The 18,221-nt window shown below is 37.2% G+C and overlaps 1 protein-coding gene across 2 annotated transcripts in view; it reads right to left on the reverse strand.

Annotated features, from left to right (window-relative positions):
• Positions 1–844: 844 nt before the first annotated feature.
• The window catches only part of phex (phosphate regulating endopeptidase homolog, X-linked), a 32,144-nt gene continuing 14,767 nt past the window's right edge, over positions 845–18,221 (reverse strand). For both annotated transcript variants that reach the window (XM_055007088.1, XM_023291964.3), the window contains exons 4-22: positions 16,928–17,011; positions 16,412–16,638; positions 14,721–14,789; positions 12,671–12,787; positions 12,386–12,469; positions 11,589–11,731; positions 10,483–10,576; positions 8,919–9,047; positions 8,664–8,765; positions 7,378–7,455; positions 7,104–7,207; positions 6,968–7,026; positions 6,105–6,159; positions 5,449–5,516; positions 5,233–5,363; positions 4,943–5,008; positions 4,593–4,697; positions 3,460–3,536; positions 845–3,387 (exon numbers count right to left, since the gene is read on the reverse strand). In XM_055007088.1, coding sequence (XP_054863063.1) covers positions 3,285–3,387; positions 3,460–3,536; positions 4,593–4,697; positions 4,943–5,008; positions 5,233–5,363; positions 5,449–5,516; positions 6,105–6,159; positions 6,968–7,026; positions 7,104–7,207; positions 7,378–7,455; positions 8,664–8,765; positions 8,919–9,047; positions 10,483–10,576; positions 11,589–11,731; positions 12,386–12,469; positions 12,671–12,787; positions 14,721–14,789; positions 16,412–16,638; positions 16,928–17,011 — 1,895 coding nt within the window. In that variant the 3' untranslated portion in view covers positions 845–3,284. The remainder of the gene's footprint in view (positions 3,388–3,459; positions 3,537–4,592; positions 4,698–4,942; positions 5,009–5,232; positions 5,364–5,448; positions 5,517–6,104; positions 6,160–6,967; positions 7,027–7,103; positions 7,208–7,377; positions 7,456–8,663; positions 8,766–8,918; positions 9,048–10,482; positions 10,577–11,588; positions 11,732–12,385; positions 12,470–12,670; positions 12,788–14,720; positions 14,790–16,411; positions 16,639–16,927; positions 17,012–18,221) is intronic.

Here is an 18,221-nt window from a genome sequence, read left to right on the forward strand (position 1 = left end):
TGAGGAGGCAACAAGGTAATAAATGACAAAAACAGAGTCGACAAGGAGAAACTCAAACTTACTGGATGAAAAAAATCAAAGCAGCATGGTTCAGAAACAGTGAACAGAGGAGCAAGTTGTTGGAGATCCATTCAGCATGGAGAAACATCTTTCTACTGATGATGTGTAGAGAGAAAAAACTGCTGTAAAGTCTGGACCCTTCAACAGATGTACGTTAGAAAAACAATGAATACATTGAAATTGATGTATTTGGATGTAGAATAGAGCTACTTTTAAAGTTTTCATGACGATGTTTTAACATGTAAACTACAAAATTAACATTATTAGACGTTTTATTGAGTAGTAGCCAGATGAGTCTATAGTTTCATCTTTTCTGCACATCAGTACCTGATGCTGATCGGATGGTACAGTAAGAACAATCCTGATGCATGATGCTGCTCACATGTCTAGTAAAAGCACATCTCTGCTCGTTAGCATCCATCTCACTTACTTCCTCCCTTTGTCTCTTAATCAAGCCTCCGACACACAGACAGACCATAATAGACTCGGGGCTCGGACTGTTTTTGTAATTGGTGTGAATTGATGAGGCTGCCGCCGGTGTTGCCACAGATACGAGTCATTAATGTCGCCCCCCGCCGGGTAAGAATAACCCAAACAGCGTCGGGTTCAAGAGGCTGTCGTAACGCAGGACACGTTGCCGTGGCAACTGGCAGCATTAATGAACGGGATGCGATGATGTATCCAGAGGAAAATCCATAGACCATCTCTTTATGGTTTTTTTTTGTTTGTTTTTCTCTCTCACTCACACTTTTTTTTCTCCATCATAGAAGGTGAAATCACAGCGGAACGTCTCAAAGTTTTATTAGAACCTGACAGAAACCAGTGAACCGTGATCACAGCATACAGATTCACCTCGACAACGGAAAAAAATTCATCACATTAAGGTACAAAAATAAGATCATACCAGCAGACAATGAGGAAATGTTCACATAGAACATAATATAACATATAGTGGATGTTCATTATGCAGAAACTGACAATAAACCAGACTCTGGGTGGATAATTATTATTTAATTAATTCATTGATAAATCTCTAAACTCATTGTTTTTTTGTTTTTTTTAAAAGATCATATTTGCTAATTTTACTGTCCGGATGCCATTTTAAACAATCTTAACTTCAGGATCTTTGGGTTTTGAAATTATTTTTGGCTGAAAAAATCAGAACAATTCAAGAACTGACTTTGGTTTCTGTGACAATTTATGGATTTTTTTTTTAAATATTTCCTGACATTTTGTTTGAAGATTAACAGATTAATATAATAAATAACTTTGAGTGCTACTATTTTGTGAATTATAATTACAATAATAACCCATAGATAGCTCATAATAATGCAGTTTCACATTATATTTTACTGATAATCTTAATCTTCCTGAATATGCAAAAAAAAAAATTATGCATTTTCTTATACTTTCTGTCTTTTCTTTTGAAAACTGACAGATTAATTGAGAAACAATTACTGCTACATAAATGAGTGCTACTATTTTGTGAACTGGAATTACAAAAATGACCCATAGACAGCTTAATGACAATCATAATCTTCCTGAATATGCCAAAAAATTATGCATTTTGTTATATTTTCTGTCATTTTTGTGAAGACTAGATAGTTTCAAATAATGCTAATTTACAATATATGTCATTGCTAATCTTAATCTTCCTGAAAAATTATGCATTTTGTTATATTTTCTGACATTTCTTTGAAGACATAAAGATTAATTAATAACAAGCTGAAAAAAATGCTAATTTATCTGAAATTTTATTGATAATTTTAATTTTGTTGAAAATACAAAAAAATACGCTGCATTTTTCTTATATTTTCTGTCATTTTCTTTGAAGACTTGTGAATTAGAATTACAATAATAATCCACAGATAGTTTCAAATAAAGCAAATTTAAAATATATGTCATTGATAATCTTAATTTTCCTGAAAATACAAAAAAAATGCTGCATTTTCTTATATTTTCTGATATTTTTTTAAGATTAAAAGATTTATAGAGAAACTTACAGAATTAGAATTATAATAATAGCCCATAGATAGTTCAAAATACTGCTAATTTTTATCAAATTTTAATGATTATCTTTATTTTTCTGAATATCTTTTATTTAATTAAAAAAAATTTTAAGACTAAAACATTAATTGAGAAACAAGCACCGCTAAACACCTTTGATTTCTACTATTTTATCAACAGCATGTGAATTAGAATAACAATAATCATCCATAGATAGTTTAAATTATGCTAATTTTTCATTATATTTTACTGATAATCTTAATTTTCCTGACTGATCAAAAAAAGAGCAGACTTTTACTGTAATACTTCAAATCTATAAATAATTTTATGTGTAAATGTGGGGGGAAAAAAGACAAGAAATGAACACTTCTGGTGAATAAATACGAATAATAAACATTTGAGGGGACGTTTCCTTCCCATTTTCTTGCTAATGCGTTAAATGTTCATTGAAGAATAATCTTGTTTTTGCAGAGGAACTTAAAACACAAGCTGGTGTGTGAGTGTAAGTCAGCCACGGCGACACAAAGACAGATGAGTGTTCTGCAGTTACACAGTTGGTTTGCCTTCAGGCTGAACCGCAGCGCGACGAACACAAATGTATAAATATAAAGAAACTGAGACAGATTTTGGGCCCACACACGTACAAAACACACACGACACACCTGATCTGAGACGCTTTAAAGCTCCATTAAGTAGATTCCATTAGATTGATGATAGTTTGCTTTTTTTTTTTTTACGCTGGTTAGAGGAATAAAGAAGAGAATAAAAACTAGTCTTTGGTTTACAGTGTTGAATATATGACCTGATATATCTGCTTCCTACCATAAAATCTGGAATAAATTGTCCTTATGAGTAGAAAAGTTGTAGTTATTACATTTACAGTGATATCTAGTTACAGTACAGACAACTCTGATGTTGTAAACGGGTCAAAAAAACAGCCTGTAAAGTGTTTTTCACATAAAATCCTTTAAACTATGATCCTTTATAAACGTCTTCAGTCATAATTTAAGCATCGACTGCAACATAAGCAGTGACTAAACCAGTAAAAAACATCCTCCAAAGTGTTCCGCTCCTACCTGAACAACACGCTTCACTGAGAACAACTCTGCTTCATGTTTGCTCCCTCATCTTGTAAACTCTGTCGGCTAAGTCCGGCGCTAGCGGCCTCCTCAGCTCACGTTCCCCCTGTTCGGTATGAAAGCCGAAGAGGTCGGAGGTCACCACACCCGGCACGACTCAGCTCCTCGGTTCATCACGGACGCATCAGGACAGCCGAAGGCCTTCCGGAACTCCTCGTAGTTGCTCATGGCTCCGATGACTCTGCAGGGCAACAGGGATGGCAGAGATCATAATGGAAGGATGATGTGTGCTTGTATTTTACGTCCTGCTCACCTGTATTTGGGTGGACTGTGAGCTCCACTCTGGATCTGCTCTCTGGCTGCTTCTGGTCTGTAGGTGTTACATCTCACCTGCAGCACACAGTGGACAGACACTCTGCATGAATGTACAGCAGCATGAAAAAGTACAGTTCGGTCCATATATATTTGGACACTGACACGAGTTTAGTTTTTTTACCTGTTAAATGAAACATATTTCAATTATAGTTAAACAATGGACATGGACATAAAGTGCAGATTCTCAGCTTTCATTTGAGGGTATCCACATTCATACTGGATGAAGGGTTTAGGAGTTTTAGCTCCAAGGACCAAAAGTAATTGGATACAGAATTAACCCATTCGTAAAACTGCCACAATATTAGGAGTGGCAAAATCTGCAGTTTGGTACATCCTGAGAAAGAAAGAAAGAAAGAAAGAAAGCACTGGTGAACTCAGCAACACAAAAAGACCTGGATGTCCACAGAAGACAACAGTGGTGGATGATGGCAGAATCATTTCCATGGTGAAGAGAAACCCCTTCACAACAGTCAGCCAAGTTAAAAACACTCTCCAGGAACTAGGCATGTCATTGACCAAGTTTACCAGAAAGAGAAAACTGCAGGAGAGTAAATACAGAGGGTTCACTGCACGGTTCCAGCTGCTCATAAGCCTCAAGAGTTTTGATGCCTTTAGTGAGAATCTACAGTGGAAATAGTCATGAAAATAAAGAAAAAACATTAAATGAGAAGGTGAGTCCAAACTTATGACTGGCAGTGGATTTTTCTACTTATGTCTATCTTATATTAGACATTGAACAGGAGCAAGTATAACATAAGAAATTTCCCCTCAGGGATCTCTAGAGTAGTTCTGATTCTGAAGATATTTCTGAGTTCTCTCTACTTCTAGCTTTGGTTGTGCTGTTTCCATAGAGGTGCACAACTTTATATTGCGGTGGAAAAACGAGCAAATTGGGAGTAAAAATGTGACAGGAGCAAAGAAACAGAAGTGGAGGTTTCAACCACACCCTGACTTTCATTTCCTCAAGCAAAACTGTCTTGCTGAAATCCCAGCATCTTCACAAATAACACAAAAATGTTCAGATCTGGACAGTCGTGGCATAAAGAACAGCGTGTCCATGTGCTTCCTTACATGTGCGTAGCTCATGAAGAACAGCTGGTTGTTGTTGAGTTCTAGTCCAGGCAGCAGAGGCTCCTCCACACCACCTCTGCTCTCATCCACCCACCGCCTGTACGCCTACACACCAGCACACCAGCACACCAACACACCAGCACACCAGCACACCAACACACCAACACACCAACACACAAACACACCAACACAAAAAGGAAACTCTCTTTACCTGGACTTCCTCTGGCAACTTTCACAAACAGTCCTTCCACACAAAACATCACTCTGACTTGTGAGACTCATTTTTTGGTACAATAGGTCAAACATCACCCATGAGAAACGCTCAAAACGTCTTGGATCACGGCCCATACCCTGAATGCTTCTCTTATCCCTCCGTTGTCTGCTATGTTTTCAGCCAGAGTCCTCTTACCGCGAACCTGCAGAGCAAAAACATCCACATTTTTCACAAAGCGCTGAAAACACTGCAAACATCCAACATGAAGTGAAGCACTTTGAATCACCTGATTGTTGAAATGTGCTATATAAATAAACTAACTTTAACTTTAACATGCACCAGCGTTTTCAGGAACCTCTCGGCTTGTAGATCAGATGTAATTCATGCTCTGTAGTGAATTGTGCAGGTTCCAACCCTGTTCCTTACATTGAGCCCTGCCTCCTCCCAGTGGTAGTTGTTGTACTGTTCAATCATGCACTGAGTCTTCTCACTGAAGGCCGTTACAGACGAGTTGCTCCACCAGTAGTCCAGGTTGCCGTTTTTGTCGTACTTCCGACCTGTTTAGAAAAAGCACAGCGAACTAGAAAACTCTTAAGTAATCACGACTGCTCTGCTTCGAAGTACTCATCTTATTTTATTTACCGTTGTTGTCGAAGCCGTGAGTTAACTCGTGTCCGACTATCACTCCGATGGCGCCGTAGCTTAAAGATCTGGAGAAGACAACACAGAATAGAATGAAAAATTACAAGCAAATGTAAAATATTCTGTGAAACACTGATCTGAAATACAACAGTCTAAAGAAGCTTATATCTATGTCATTTGGGATTTAAAACAGGTTTATGTGGCACTAATGGAAGATACAGATGGGTGACAAATTAAAGGAAAAACCTGAACCCTTGACTCCTATGGTGAAGGGATATTATGCTGCTATAGTTAGGATCCATTTGTTCCCTTAGTTGCAGAAAAAATCCCAAACTAGACAAATGAGAGGATATTATTTAGAAGAATGGTGTTCATCCCTCCAAAGCTGCACTGAAGCTGTTTTGGTTGCTCAGACCCTTTATATCATTTCTTCTTTTAATTTGTCACCCATCAGTAGTTCGCTAGCAGAGCACATGTCCAGAATTTGCTAATATACTGTATAATAGGAGAAATTATGCTTTCCGCTCAGGCTGTGGTTTTCTATCTGGAGGTTTACGTCTGTAATTACTGTGGAGCTCCACGGTGCTCCGGAGCAAAGCATGAGGCGGCATTTCTTTGGTCTGCCAGCAGAGCGAGTCACACTTCTTTAATCTCACCTTGGATACTCTCTTCCCCAGAAGAAGGGTTTTTGAAGCTCTCCAGCAGGGAATCCTGAATAAGAAGATCAAAACAGTGTTTCAAGTTTACGTGTCTGTGGCCAGACAGTAGTTATCAGCGCAGAAGGTCAGAGGCTAGTTTTCTGCTGTGAAATAACCGATATATAAAAACATCCCATGTATTTCACAAAGGAGGCTCGGCTACTCTGAAAGCTCTCAGTTATTTCACATTTTATTGCCTGTTTTAGGATCTCTGAAAAAAGCTCTCCTCTGCAGACAACTGAATCAGTGCAGAGCAGCTTTAACCCTCCTGTTGTCCTCATTTATGGGCATCAAAAAATATTGTTTCCTTGTCTAAAAAAACCCCAAAAAATCAGCAAAAAAATTCCCCAAATTTCTGAAAATTTGCAAAACCTTCAGGAAGAAAATTCCAATAATTCCTTAAAAGTTTCCCTTGAAAGTTGTATTTTTAAAAAATCCCCCAAATTTGGCAAGAAAATTCTTGTAATATTTTCAAAAAATGAGTAAAAATCGTCCAAAAAAATCCTAAAAATATCTAAAGTGATTCCATATATATCAGCAAAACATCTAATCTAAAAAATCAACCAAAATCCAGCGAAATTTGCTGGATTTTTTTTTTGTGAATGTTCTTAAGAAATATTTTTAGCATTTCTTTTTTTCCACCAAAAAATGTTCAAAGATTTCCCAAAAATGTTGAAAATGTGGACATCAGAACTTTCACTGTGAAATTTTTATATTTTTTTCCACATTTTCAAATTTTAAAACGGGTCAATTTTGACCCGCAGGACGACATGAGGGTTAAAGAAAATAAACGACTGGAATGAAAGTGTGTCTCCTCTTACTGATCTGATTTGTGGATGAACTGTAGAAGGCATTCACGGTTGTCGGGTTCGTAAACCACCTGAAACAAAAACACATATCACAGTGCATTGGCGACAGTATAAAACACAATAACTCACATGGAAAACGGTCACTCACTCTGTTCTCGGGACGCTCTTTCGGAGCCAGCTGATGTCAGACTGGGCGATGAACTTCAACGTCTGCATCACGTTGCCGTAGTAATCCTTGTTACTGAACTCTAGCTGAAGCGGACACAAATTCAAACACAAACTGTTGACCTTTCCTCCCCAAAAACGGTCAAACTGGTGACAATCTACCAGCTCGTGCATGACTTCAAGTCAAATTTATAGGCGAAAAGCATGAAAAGAATAACCAGCCATGCTAACAAACTAGCTTCCATCAGTATACGAACCTGCTTTAAATCTTCATTGAGGTAGGTGTCATTCAAGATGAACTCGGGGTAGCCGACCTTAGCCAGGACTGCATGAGCCTGAAAACAAAGACTAAGTTTTTACATAATCAGGACTACATGTCCCAGACTCATTTATTAGGAATAATTAAAAGAGAACACTGTGAGAGTACCAGCGCTTTACAAAAATGCTCCTGATTCCCTGCAGTGGTTCATGAATTCTACTGTTAGGTACAATACTCTTCAAAAGTTTGGGCTCACTTAGAAATGTCCTTATATTTGAAAGAAAAGCATAAGATAACATTAAATTAACCTGAAATCCAGTGTAGACATTGTTAATGTGGTAAATGACTATTGTAGCTGGAAACAGTTGATTTTTAATGGAATATCTCCATAGGGGTACAGAGGAACATTTCCAGCAACCATCACTCCTGTGTTCTAATGCTACATTGTGTTAGCTAATGGTGTTGAAAGGCTCATTAATGATTAGAAAACCCTTGTGCAGTTATGTTAGCATGTGAATAAAAGTGTGAGTTTTCATGGAAAACATGAAACTGTGTGGGGGACCCCAAACTTTTGAACAGTAGTGGGTGTCAATTTTAACTCATTTAGAGCACTTTAATATAGAGCAATTTAAGCTAATGTAGAGGAACTTTAACTAATATAGAGAAACTTTTAACTATTATAGAACAATTTGAATTAATAGACAGGAACTTTAATTACTATAGAGGAACTTCCACTATTACAGAGCAACTTTAATTCATTTAGAGGAAATTTAACTATTGTAGAGCAAGTTTAACTAATTTCAAGCAACTTCAACTCATTTGGAGCAACTTTAATTAATAAAGTGCAACTTGAACGATTATAGAGCAGCTTTAACTCATTAAGAACAAGTTTAACTCCTTTAGAGCAACTTTAACTAATATGGAGCAACTTTAAGTTACCGTATATTGTGTATATGTATTTGTTCCTGATGAGCAGCTGTTTCCAGCAGCTGGACTGACATCAACAAGGTTCAGACATTGTTTTAATTGTGGGACACGTCCAATAAATCCAGTCCTGTCTAATTACTATGAAGCTGTGCAGCTGTTTTCTGTGTTTGTCATTCATTTTCAACAACTAAACTCTCAATGTGGACAACTGTTGAGGGCAATGGTTTAAAGTTTGCGTCCTCATTTCAAACACTTCTGATTGGAATCAAACGGTTCAAATCGGAGACACGAGAAGGAGGATTATTTCCTGAAAGTGTCACGGCAGACAATGCTGAGCAGCAGCAAACTTGTTCTTGCCTTTTCCACGGCTCTCTTCTTCGTCGTCTGATCCATCCAATCATTCTCCTTCTCCAGCATGTCGATGAAGGCCCAGCGGATGCCCTCGATCAGCTCCTCCATCTGTGAAAAAGGAGTGGATGTTTGACACGGAGGATTAAATGTACGATACCATCTTTCAGACACGCTGTTGTGATCCACATAAACACACGTCTGACAGACAAACATCCGTCACAGGCCCACAGAAACATCAAACCCCAGACTGGAGACACGCACCATGTGTTTCTTATCCTCCTGGAAGTGCGTGTTGACGAAGAGGCGCCCGGTGGCATAAACAAGTGAGTTCTCCACGTAGTTGACGCATTTGTCCCAGCGCGGGGTCAGGGAGGTGGTTCCCGTGGTTACCTGGTGGAGACGGAGATGACATCGTCTCACAAAACGCTAACCTCATAGTTCCTCAGCATCTGCGTGTTCAGAATCCCACGCTGGGTCACTTTAAATCAGGACTTGAAAACACTCTACAGGAGCAGAAATTCACACAGCTGAACTTAAAGCTCTCTAATTACTGCGCAGGAAGTCTGGGAACCTTCAGCATTCTGGAAGTTTTAAGGCTTTAGTCGGTTAAAACATGATAAATTTTAACGCTGATTCAGTGTTAGGATGTTTAGGTTCTGTGTGTTTGTGCCACATTTGCAGAGCACAAAGTAATTAAAGGAGATTTTCAGTAAACAGTCTACTAGAGACGCTAAAAACACTCAACACAATGACCTTGAATGAGTGTTCTGAGGTTCTGTTTCTGTCAAAGGAATTTACCTTGAATTGATCTTTATTTTTAGATGCTATTTAATGATATTTGATTAAATATTCATACATCCAGATGTCCTTTACTGTCCTTTATTGCAGCTGTGAGGTAACGCTGGTTCTGAAATACGCTCCTGTATGCAAATTCTTTCTCTGAAAATACAACTCAGCTGCAAAACATTAAAATGAAATGTGAGTTGTGGCAGGAAAACCTCCATAAAGTTCTCAGGAAATACAAAAACAAACAAGCAATTGTAATTTTTTGTCTTCTCTTGGTGAACTCTGACAGGATTATTATGAAAACCACTGTTAGATTTATATCGTTAGACTCAAATCTTGTGCTTTTCACAATAAAGGCTTTTGTTTTTTTGGTGAGGTTTTTTCTCACCTGAAAAAAATACAACTAGACGCCAAAAGAAATTCCTTAGAATTACTGTTATTATAGATTATGCATATACATTTTAATTCTAAATGCTCCTTTAAATTCCTTTCTTTGGAAAATACTGAATATTTTAGGGTTTTAAGTATTTGCTGGACTAAAAGTAATCAAATTTTAACAGCTTGAGGCAAAATAGTACATTAATTACATGCACACTAAGTGAAAAACAATACAATGTGAAGATTAGTGGTACAAAATACTGTATAAAGTGCAGAATTGTGAAACAGGTTTAGTCATCACACATTAAAGTCAAAAAGAGTCATGTGTTGACGTGGTCTGTGGTTACACTAAGAAAAAAACATCTAGATTCATAGTTTGGTCACTGAAGCAAGGACTCAAGATGAATTAAAGTAAATCATGTGTTGTGATAGAAAAGCAAAAAAGTTATGTAGCAAGAGCTTTTTGTCTAATCTGCATATATAAAGAAATAAAGTGTGATTTAAACTACTACATTTCTGCAACAACCAGAAATGTTTCTTCATAGTATTTATTACTTTTATTCTACATCATAGAGGACAATTGAATCATTCAGCTAATCTAAAATGCTAACAGAGACCTCCATGTGTTTGTATATTTTTGTAAAAGGCTTTGTGTACCGACCCGAGCGTAGTCGAGGTATCTGTAGAGGAAGCGGCGGCTCAGAGTTGTGATCCTGGAGAAGACGGTCCTCCACTGGACGTAGTTCGCTACCGTCCTGGACAGACAGAAAGACATTAACTAAATGCCTACATGTAATCCCATTATACCCTATAAAATACTTATAATGAGCGACAGCAGCCCTCGAGGCACAGCGGGAGATCGTGTGTGTCGACTCGTACTTCTACGTTTGTGAGGACAAGATTGATGGAAAGACTTTGGAAGAAAGAACTCTTTTAGAAAGTGAGAATATTTAAGCAAAAGAAGTGAAATCATGCTGGTTCCTGCTTCTCACATGTGAGGATTTGATGCATTTTTTTTCTGAACAAGACAGCAAAGTGAATGTTTTTTGAGTTTCTGACTGTTGATTAAAATGAGGCATTTAAAGACATTATTCTGGGCTTTAGTAGATTGTAACAGGCGCTACTGAGTTTTCTAATCATCGCAGTAACACGATTAATAAGAATATATGATGACGAACATGAAATCGTCTGAGTGACCCCAAATTTTTGAACAGTAGTGTAGGTCAATTTTAACTCATTTAGAGTAATTTTAATTATTTTTGGAGCAACTTTAACGAATATAGAGCAACTTTAACTAATATAGAGCAACTTTAACTAATATGGAGCAACTTTAACTCATTTTTGAGCAACTTTAAATAAGCAACTTTAATATTGAGCAACTTTAACCAGTGATATCAGCTTTAGCTAATATAATAATCATATCTCAGTAATGGGATTAATACAACAATATATGATGACAACTCAGCTGTTAGATTTGCTCATTGCACATTCAGGTGTTGAGACTTTTGCACACTTTTTATTGGCCACTGCCATATAAATTTTACTTTGCATTGCTGGTGGTTTTGTATACTATTTACTTGTATGACCAACTATGAAGCTACTGTTGATGCCTTAGATGCAGCTGCAGTACTCTCATTATGTCTGTTTGCACACTGCTCTATGGTCCAGAACACGTCATTATTGAACTGTTATTAACGTTATTATTATTTGTTGTGATGGTTTGAATAAGGGGCTGGGAAATGCAGCACATTAACAGGGCTTCTGTACCTGGGATCGGTGGCGTTGATGAGTTTCATGAGGTCCTTAAAGTACTGCGGAGCTCTGACGATGACGGGCTCGGAGGAGGAGATGGACCGAGCCGGGTCGCCTTTAGACTCCACCACAGCTCGTACAAAACCCAGCCAGTCAAACTACAGACAGGAAGAGGAGGCGACGTTTAATAATACATAGAAATATCAATAAACGTCAAAGTTTAAATTGTATTTTTGGTGTTTACTGATACTTTTGAGTTAGCGAAATTACCTGTAAGTTGCAGAAGGCAGTAAAATTGATAATTGTCATGCAAAATACTGCAAAAATTGGACAAATTAGAATCAAACAAACTGTTATGTTTCTGTTCTCTGAGCTGTTTTAAAACTAAAGAAACCACTAATGGAAACTTTGATAACTTTACTTATTTTACTGTTTGAGAACTGCATTTTCTAGGTGAGTTTGACACTTTTATACAGATTAACAGATGTAATATAGTGTGTTGAATCTTTAAAGGTGCTGGTAGGTAAATAAAATTTGTTCACTTTAGACAGAACCAGGCTATTTGTTTCCCTCCAGTGTTTGTGGTAAGCTAAGCTAATTGGCTAATTACAGTAGCAACATATTTACCGTGTGAACAGTTATTTTAGTGGAACAGTTGAAAATCATTCTCAGGAAAACAAATAAGCCGTACAAATTGCAGTGAAGGTGATCACTTTTTCCCCCCAAAAATAAAAAACAGCCCTGTAAATGGATCTTTTTCTTGCTGGTAATTAGATGTTGTTGTTGGTGCATCTACATGTTTTTCTTAGAACCTGTGGTATGGAGCGCTGCAGGCGAGACAGCGAGTATCTGTTGTACATGTTCTCACTGGTGCGGTTTTCATAAGGAATCAGGATCTGCAGACACAATAAGCAACATTATTAGAATAACTCATCCACATCTGTACATAAAACTATTTCCACTGTTTGGGTGAAGCTGATGAGCCGCATTTCACAGTTAATAACGCTGAGTTTTAATTAACTTCTGAGCCACGGAGGCCCATCAAATCACTTCCAGACATTAAGCAGGACTGTATTTATCTGACATGACGTCTTTACATGAGCAACTCTGGTCTCGAAGGCGAGAGCCTTTTCCATCTGGGTCAGCGCTGCTTTCTCCGGGGCTCCCAGCATGACGGCGGTGTCCACCATCAGACTGAGCAGAGCGGCACGATACTGGCAGAGAGAGGCAGAAAAACACTCAGATCAAAGTCAATAAAGCTCCTCATGTACACTCACAAACCTTTAAGTTGATCCAGCAATACACAGAAACACTTGTGTTTATTTTAATCATTATCTCTTTAACCCTTAGATGCACAAGTGGGTCAAAAATGACACAAATGGTGAGGTCGTTTTCTTGTGATATCTTTGCGATGAAAAGCTTTTATCATTTCATATTCCAGCTATTCCTCAAAAAACATGTTTCAGTATCATTCCATTTAAATTTTTTTGTTACCTTTTATACTTGTAATATTTGTATTTCTACACCAAGCTCTTTATCACTGGTAATGTCATATAAGAGGAGATGAAGACACAAACTTGGAGGAAAAGAGTGGAAAAATGTCAACAAATGGATGTTGACATCGGTCTGTGTCTGTCTGTTCTGTGTAATATTCTTCTTTTTCAATTATAAAAATGTTCAAAGCCTGCTATAAAGTGAAAAACAAACATATTTCAAGCATGAAATCATTCTTGTGTGGACCAAAATATAACACAAACAATAATATAAATGATTTTTCTCAACTAAAATAACAAAAATGGCATAAAAACACATTGATTCGGGTCATTTTTGACCCACTTATGGAAGAGTGTAGGGTCCAATCACTTTTGCATCTAAGGGTTAAAAAGACAAATCCTCAGTTAATTTTAGTCCAAACACTTGCAACCAAATAGATTTAGACACATATTGCACAGATAATCCGATAAAGAGCCGTTGATATAAAGTTTAGAAGTTGTAATTAATGGATTGATTAATGTGTATTTATTACGGTTGTATGGAGCAACGTTTGGAATGACAGATGGTGAAAATTCCTCCTCCGGTGCAATGCGTTTCTTGACATTTTAGTGGTTAAATCATCCATTTCTAATCTGTTTATTAACATTTACAGCTTCAGACTTGACTGATTGGAGAGGCTAATTTTGATTAAGAAACAAAAATACTTTATTTGCGTTGAATTAATATTTCTAACTCAGTTTACTAACATTAATACCTGCATTATTAGTGAACAGAGAACATGGTATTACTATTTTAATTAAAGAAGACACGTGAATGCTAGAGTCTCTATTGAAAAAACAAAAATATTAGCACTATAACTCTAAAAATACAATGAAAATAGTTTTTATAATCAATACTTCTCATTTGCTTGAGATATTTCTGCTATTTTAAGTGTTACAGCTTAACAAATTGAGTGGTTTTATAACAATAAGTGTGTAGTTGTAAATGTTAATAAGCAGTTAGCATGCAGCTATTTATTGGGCAGCTCAAAAGATCTATGAAATGTTGCTACATAATTTCACAAATAAAGCATATTTAGTGGTATTTGCAAAAGCCAATTCTAAAATATTCATAATATATTCATAATAATATAAACTTTATTAACTAAAAGTATATTAAACACAAAAAATAAAGAAAATCTCATTTACAAACATTGTAATTTTGGTATAATGGAGTTTTTCTTTGATTTTATTCTGTTTCCACAAGAAAATAACATAATAATTAAGTTTTATTCAATAAAAAAATATTTTAGGCCAACAAAAAGTCGATATATTGGGTAAACATGTTGTGAAAGAAGGAAAGAGAAAAACTGAAAGCAGAATATTGAGTGTGTTGAGAAAAATGAAGCGTCGTATACTGTGAGCACTGTTTTATTGTGGCCTAATGAGGCAGCCATAAGCCGAGTAATCAGTATCAGCCGCCTCTTCCACAATTAATTGCTCACATTATGTTTGTCTGGTGTTTGTGAAAATATCGAGCCTGAAAAGGAAGCCCTCGTTCTGATTTTGACAGCTCATATTTCCAGAGAGTTTTCTTGCTACAGCTCAGGATGCAGGGAGGAAACAGGTGCTTCAGACAACAGGTGAGATGAGGGAAGACGAAGCGGAAACTCACCGCCTGAGCAGAGGTGGTGTTGGTGATGTAGTCCTCCCTGGAGGGCAGCGACAAGGACGCCTGATCCAGCTACACCAAGACAAAGAGCACAGCTTAGTCTGCTGCTTTCTGGGACCCTTTATAGTTTTCTGCAACCATAAAAACTGGAAAAAACGTGGCACAAAACCCATTTCTGGTTGGTTTCTGTGAGCCACAGCTTCTGCACATTTCACATTAAATTAAAAGTTTGTAGCTTGTTTCTTACCTTAGAGTTACTTCAGTCATAGTGAAGGTTTTATTTTATTTTATTTTATGAAGGTTATTGCTTTGAATGTTTTGTAAAAGCAGAAGGAATACATCAAGAAAAAAGTCAAGTAGAAAAGGGTTTCAGCACTCAAATAAAGTCGATTTAATAAATTAATTCTTTTAATTCACTTTTCAATGCCACTGTTAATCAGAAGAGGCAGATCTGACATTGAACGTTACATAAAGAATCCATCTGAATGGTTTAGCTTTGTGCACCTTTCTCCAATAACCCTTCAACTACATGAGCTACTCTTTATTTTGAAGGAAAATGGATCAAAACCCAACACCAGATTGGTACTTTAATGTAGATAAACAGTGCTTTTTTTGTAATTTTTTTTTTTTTTTTTTTAATCACAGTGTTGCCTGATAATGGAGACATGGTTAGATTAGCGTTTTACTGGGCTGTTGGGTCTCTTTTCTTGTTTAAATTGAACATTTTGCTATTTTCTTCAGGAAAAAAGACAACAATTTTCAAGAAGTGCCTTCTCAAATTCTTATATATTTACTAGTTATCCCATTTTTCTGCAAAAGTAATCTCAATATTTGGGTATTTGACAGTTAAAAATGCTGCTTGTTAACTTTATGACTGTTTTCTGACATTTTATACACTGAACAGTCAATTTATTATTGTAAAAAATAAAGGTGAGATGTGTTAAAATTGAAAATATTTGTTGGTTGCAGCTTCACAATGCTTGTAAGATGGAGTATTACAATTGTTTTAAATCAGTTTTTCTGTGAGTGAATTAAAATTAAAGGAATTTTAATCTAACGCAATGGTATAACATAGAGCCACAATGGAATCTCATAGGTTTAAAGTAGAACATCTGTGCAAGAGCAGAACCACAACATTTTGTCATAGAAGTTTTTTTTTTTTTTTACCAAAGAGGAAGAAATTTCAAACAAATTAGCAGTTAATGTAATGAATAAAAATAAAAAAATATATGGAGTAAACCCATTTTCAGTAGTGGTTTTGCCTCTGCTTCGAACTTATGACAAAAACTAGAGTAAAGACATATTTAACAGGGCATTACACGCCATCAGAGTTGGTTGTCGGAAATGAAAAGACTCTGAGAAGCCCCCTTTTTCAAATCAAGTTTGATATTTTCTGAACATTTACATAGGTTTTTGATCCAAAAATCAAAATGTGGTGCTTCCAGAAGAGACTGTCTGAGAACAGTCAACTATTATCTCCATTTCATGATTCCATGCGTCCTAAATCTCATGAATAACCATGATTTACAGTATTTTTTGTTTATTCTGAACAGAAAAGTGTGAAAGTGACAGTTAGCTTTTTACCCGTGCATTTGATTACAAAATGTCACATAAACCCTTTAAAAATGTTGCACGTCAACGTTAAAAGCTTTCACCCAGGCTTCGACAACAGCAGCGACCTGTCGATGTCTGACCTTGATGATGTAGTGTGAGGAGTTTTTGTCGTCAGGTGAGACGTACAGGCGGATCAGGACGCTCTTGCTGTGCTGGTTCCTCATCTCGGCCAGCGTCTTCAGCAGGTTCCACTGACTCTGGGACCACTGGTAGTCTCCGCCCAGCCCTTCGCCCACGACGGGCCACCGGAACTCCGGCTGTTTGAGCGTCTTCAGCATCGGTCTGGCGTCCAACTGCTCCAGCACGGCTTTGTAAACAAACACGTAACAACTATTGCATTATACTTATTGGTTTGTTCTAGTTTGGCATTGCAATCGTCTACTTTTCGTGATCTTTTTTCACCTCATGTATCTTATTGATTTTGCTTCTGCAGTGACCCAGTTCTGCCACGCGGATCAATAAAACTTATTCTGCTCCACTTTATCCCATCAGTGTGTCTTTGTGTGTGCTGCTTTGTGTTACAGTACTATTGTGAGGACTGTTTTGAGGTGATATTTCGACTGCTTAGGGTGAGAATTTTGCTTGATTAGACTTACTTTCATTCATACAGGAGCGATAGAGGATCTTCGCTTTGGTCACTGCTTGGAGTTCGTCAGGGTCTGAAGGAGCTTCTAGTAACTCTAAAGGACAAAAAAAATGTCTTTGTCATCACTCACTGGTCCAACAATTATATGAAGATGTGTACATCTGCTTATTTTTTAGCTCCAGACATGGACACAAGTTCAGTCTCTAAATATTGTAATAATTGAAACCACCTTAGAGAACAGTTTCATGCATATTTAAAAAGAGGCTGCAGTGAGTCTGGAGAGAGGTGTATGAAACCTGACAGGTCTAAATGCTTCAATTTTGAAAACAGGAAGATAAAAATGGAGACAGTGGAGGTTTAAAGAAGAGAAGTGACCAGACTTCTGCAGCCCGACATCATATCCGCTTGAGGCTAAAGGGGCTTTTAGACAAAACGCGATAATGGCACCACTGCATGCTGAAACCAATTATTTCAAACGGCTAGCACGAGACGACGACAGTTTGAGATTGGATATGTACGCAGCGGTCAAAGTTCAAATCAATTAATAGAAATCAGGCATCCAGCCAGGCTCTGAAGGCAAAATAGACAAAGCTAGGCAAAGATCGAATACAGCAATACAATGAGGTTTACAAAGAACCTGTGGCCTAGAAATGCATCCTTATTTATCTGGGCTATCCCAAAGATTCATTGGACAGTGGTTGGATGTTGGAGAGCATGGCGGTCTTCTGATCATCAATTAGCCTTTCAACACCATTAGCTAGCACAATGTAGCATTAGAACACAGGAGTGATGGTTGCTGGAAATGTTCCTCTGTACCCCTATGGAGATATTCCATTAAAAATCAGCTGTTTCCAGCTAGAATAATCATTTACCACATTAACAATGTCTACACTGGATTTATCATTCATTTAATGTTATCTTCATTGAATTTTCTCTCAAAAATAAGGACATTTCTAAGCAACCACAAACTTTGCAATGGTAGCATAAATACTGTGTTTCAACTCTTTCAAATAGCGAACAATAATTAGGCACCTTAAAAACTTAAAACTACGCTAAAACAATCTGTTAAGCTGCATAATGTTAGCAATTTGAGCCATGGCACTGCATCCTTTCTAAGTTAAGCCTTTTAAAGCCTTCACTTTTGTGCTCTTAAAGGTCAAAGGTTGTCTATTATTACACCAAGATAAATGCGGTTAAACTTAAAATCCATCCATCCATTATCTACAGGGTCATGGAGGGTCTGGAGTCTATCCCAGCTGCCTTGGGGTGAAGGCAGGGGACACCCTGGACAGGTCACCAGTCTA

Source organism: Amphiprion ocellaris, chromosome 22, assembly GCF_022539595.1.
Source record: "Amphiprion ocellaris isolate individual 3 ecotype Okinawa chromosome 22, ASM2253959v1, whole genome shotgun sequence".
Taxonomy (NCBI): domain Eukaryota; kingdom Metazoa; phylum Chordata; class Actinopteri; family Pomacentridae; genus Amphiprion; species Amphiprion ocellaris.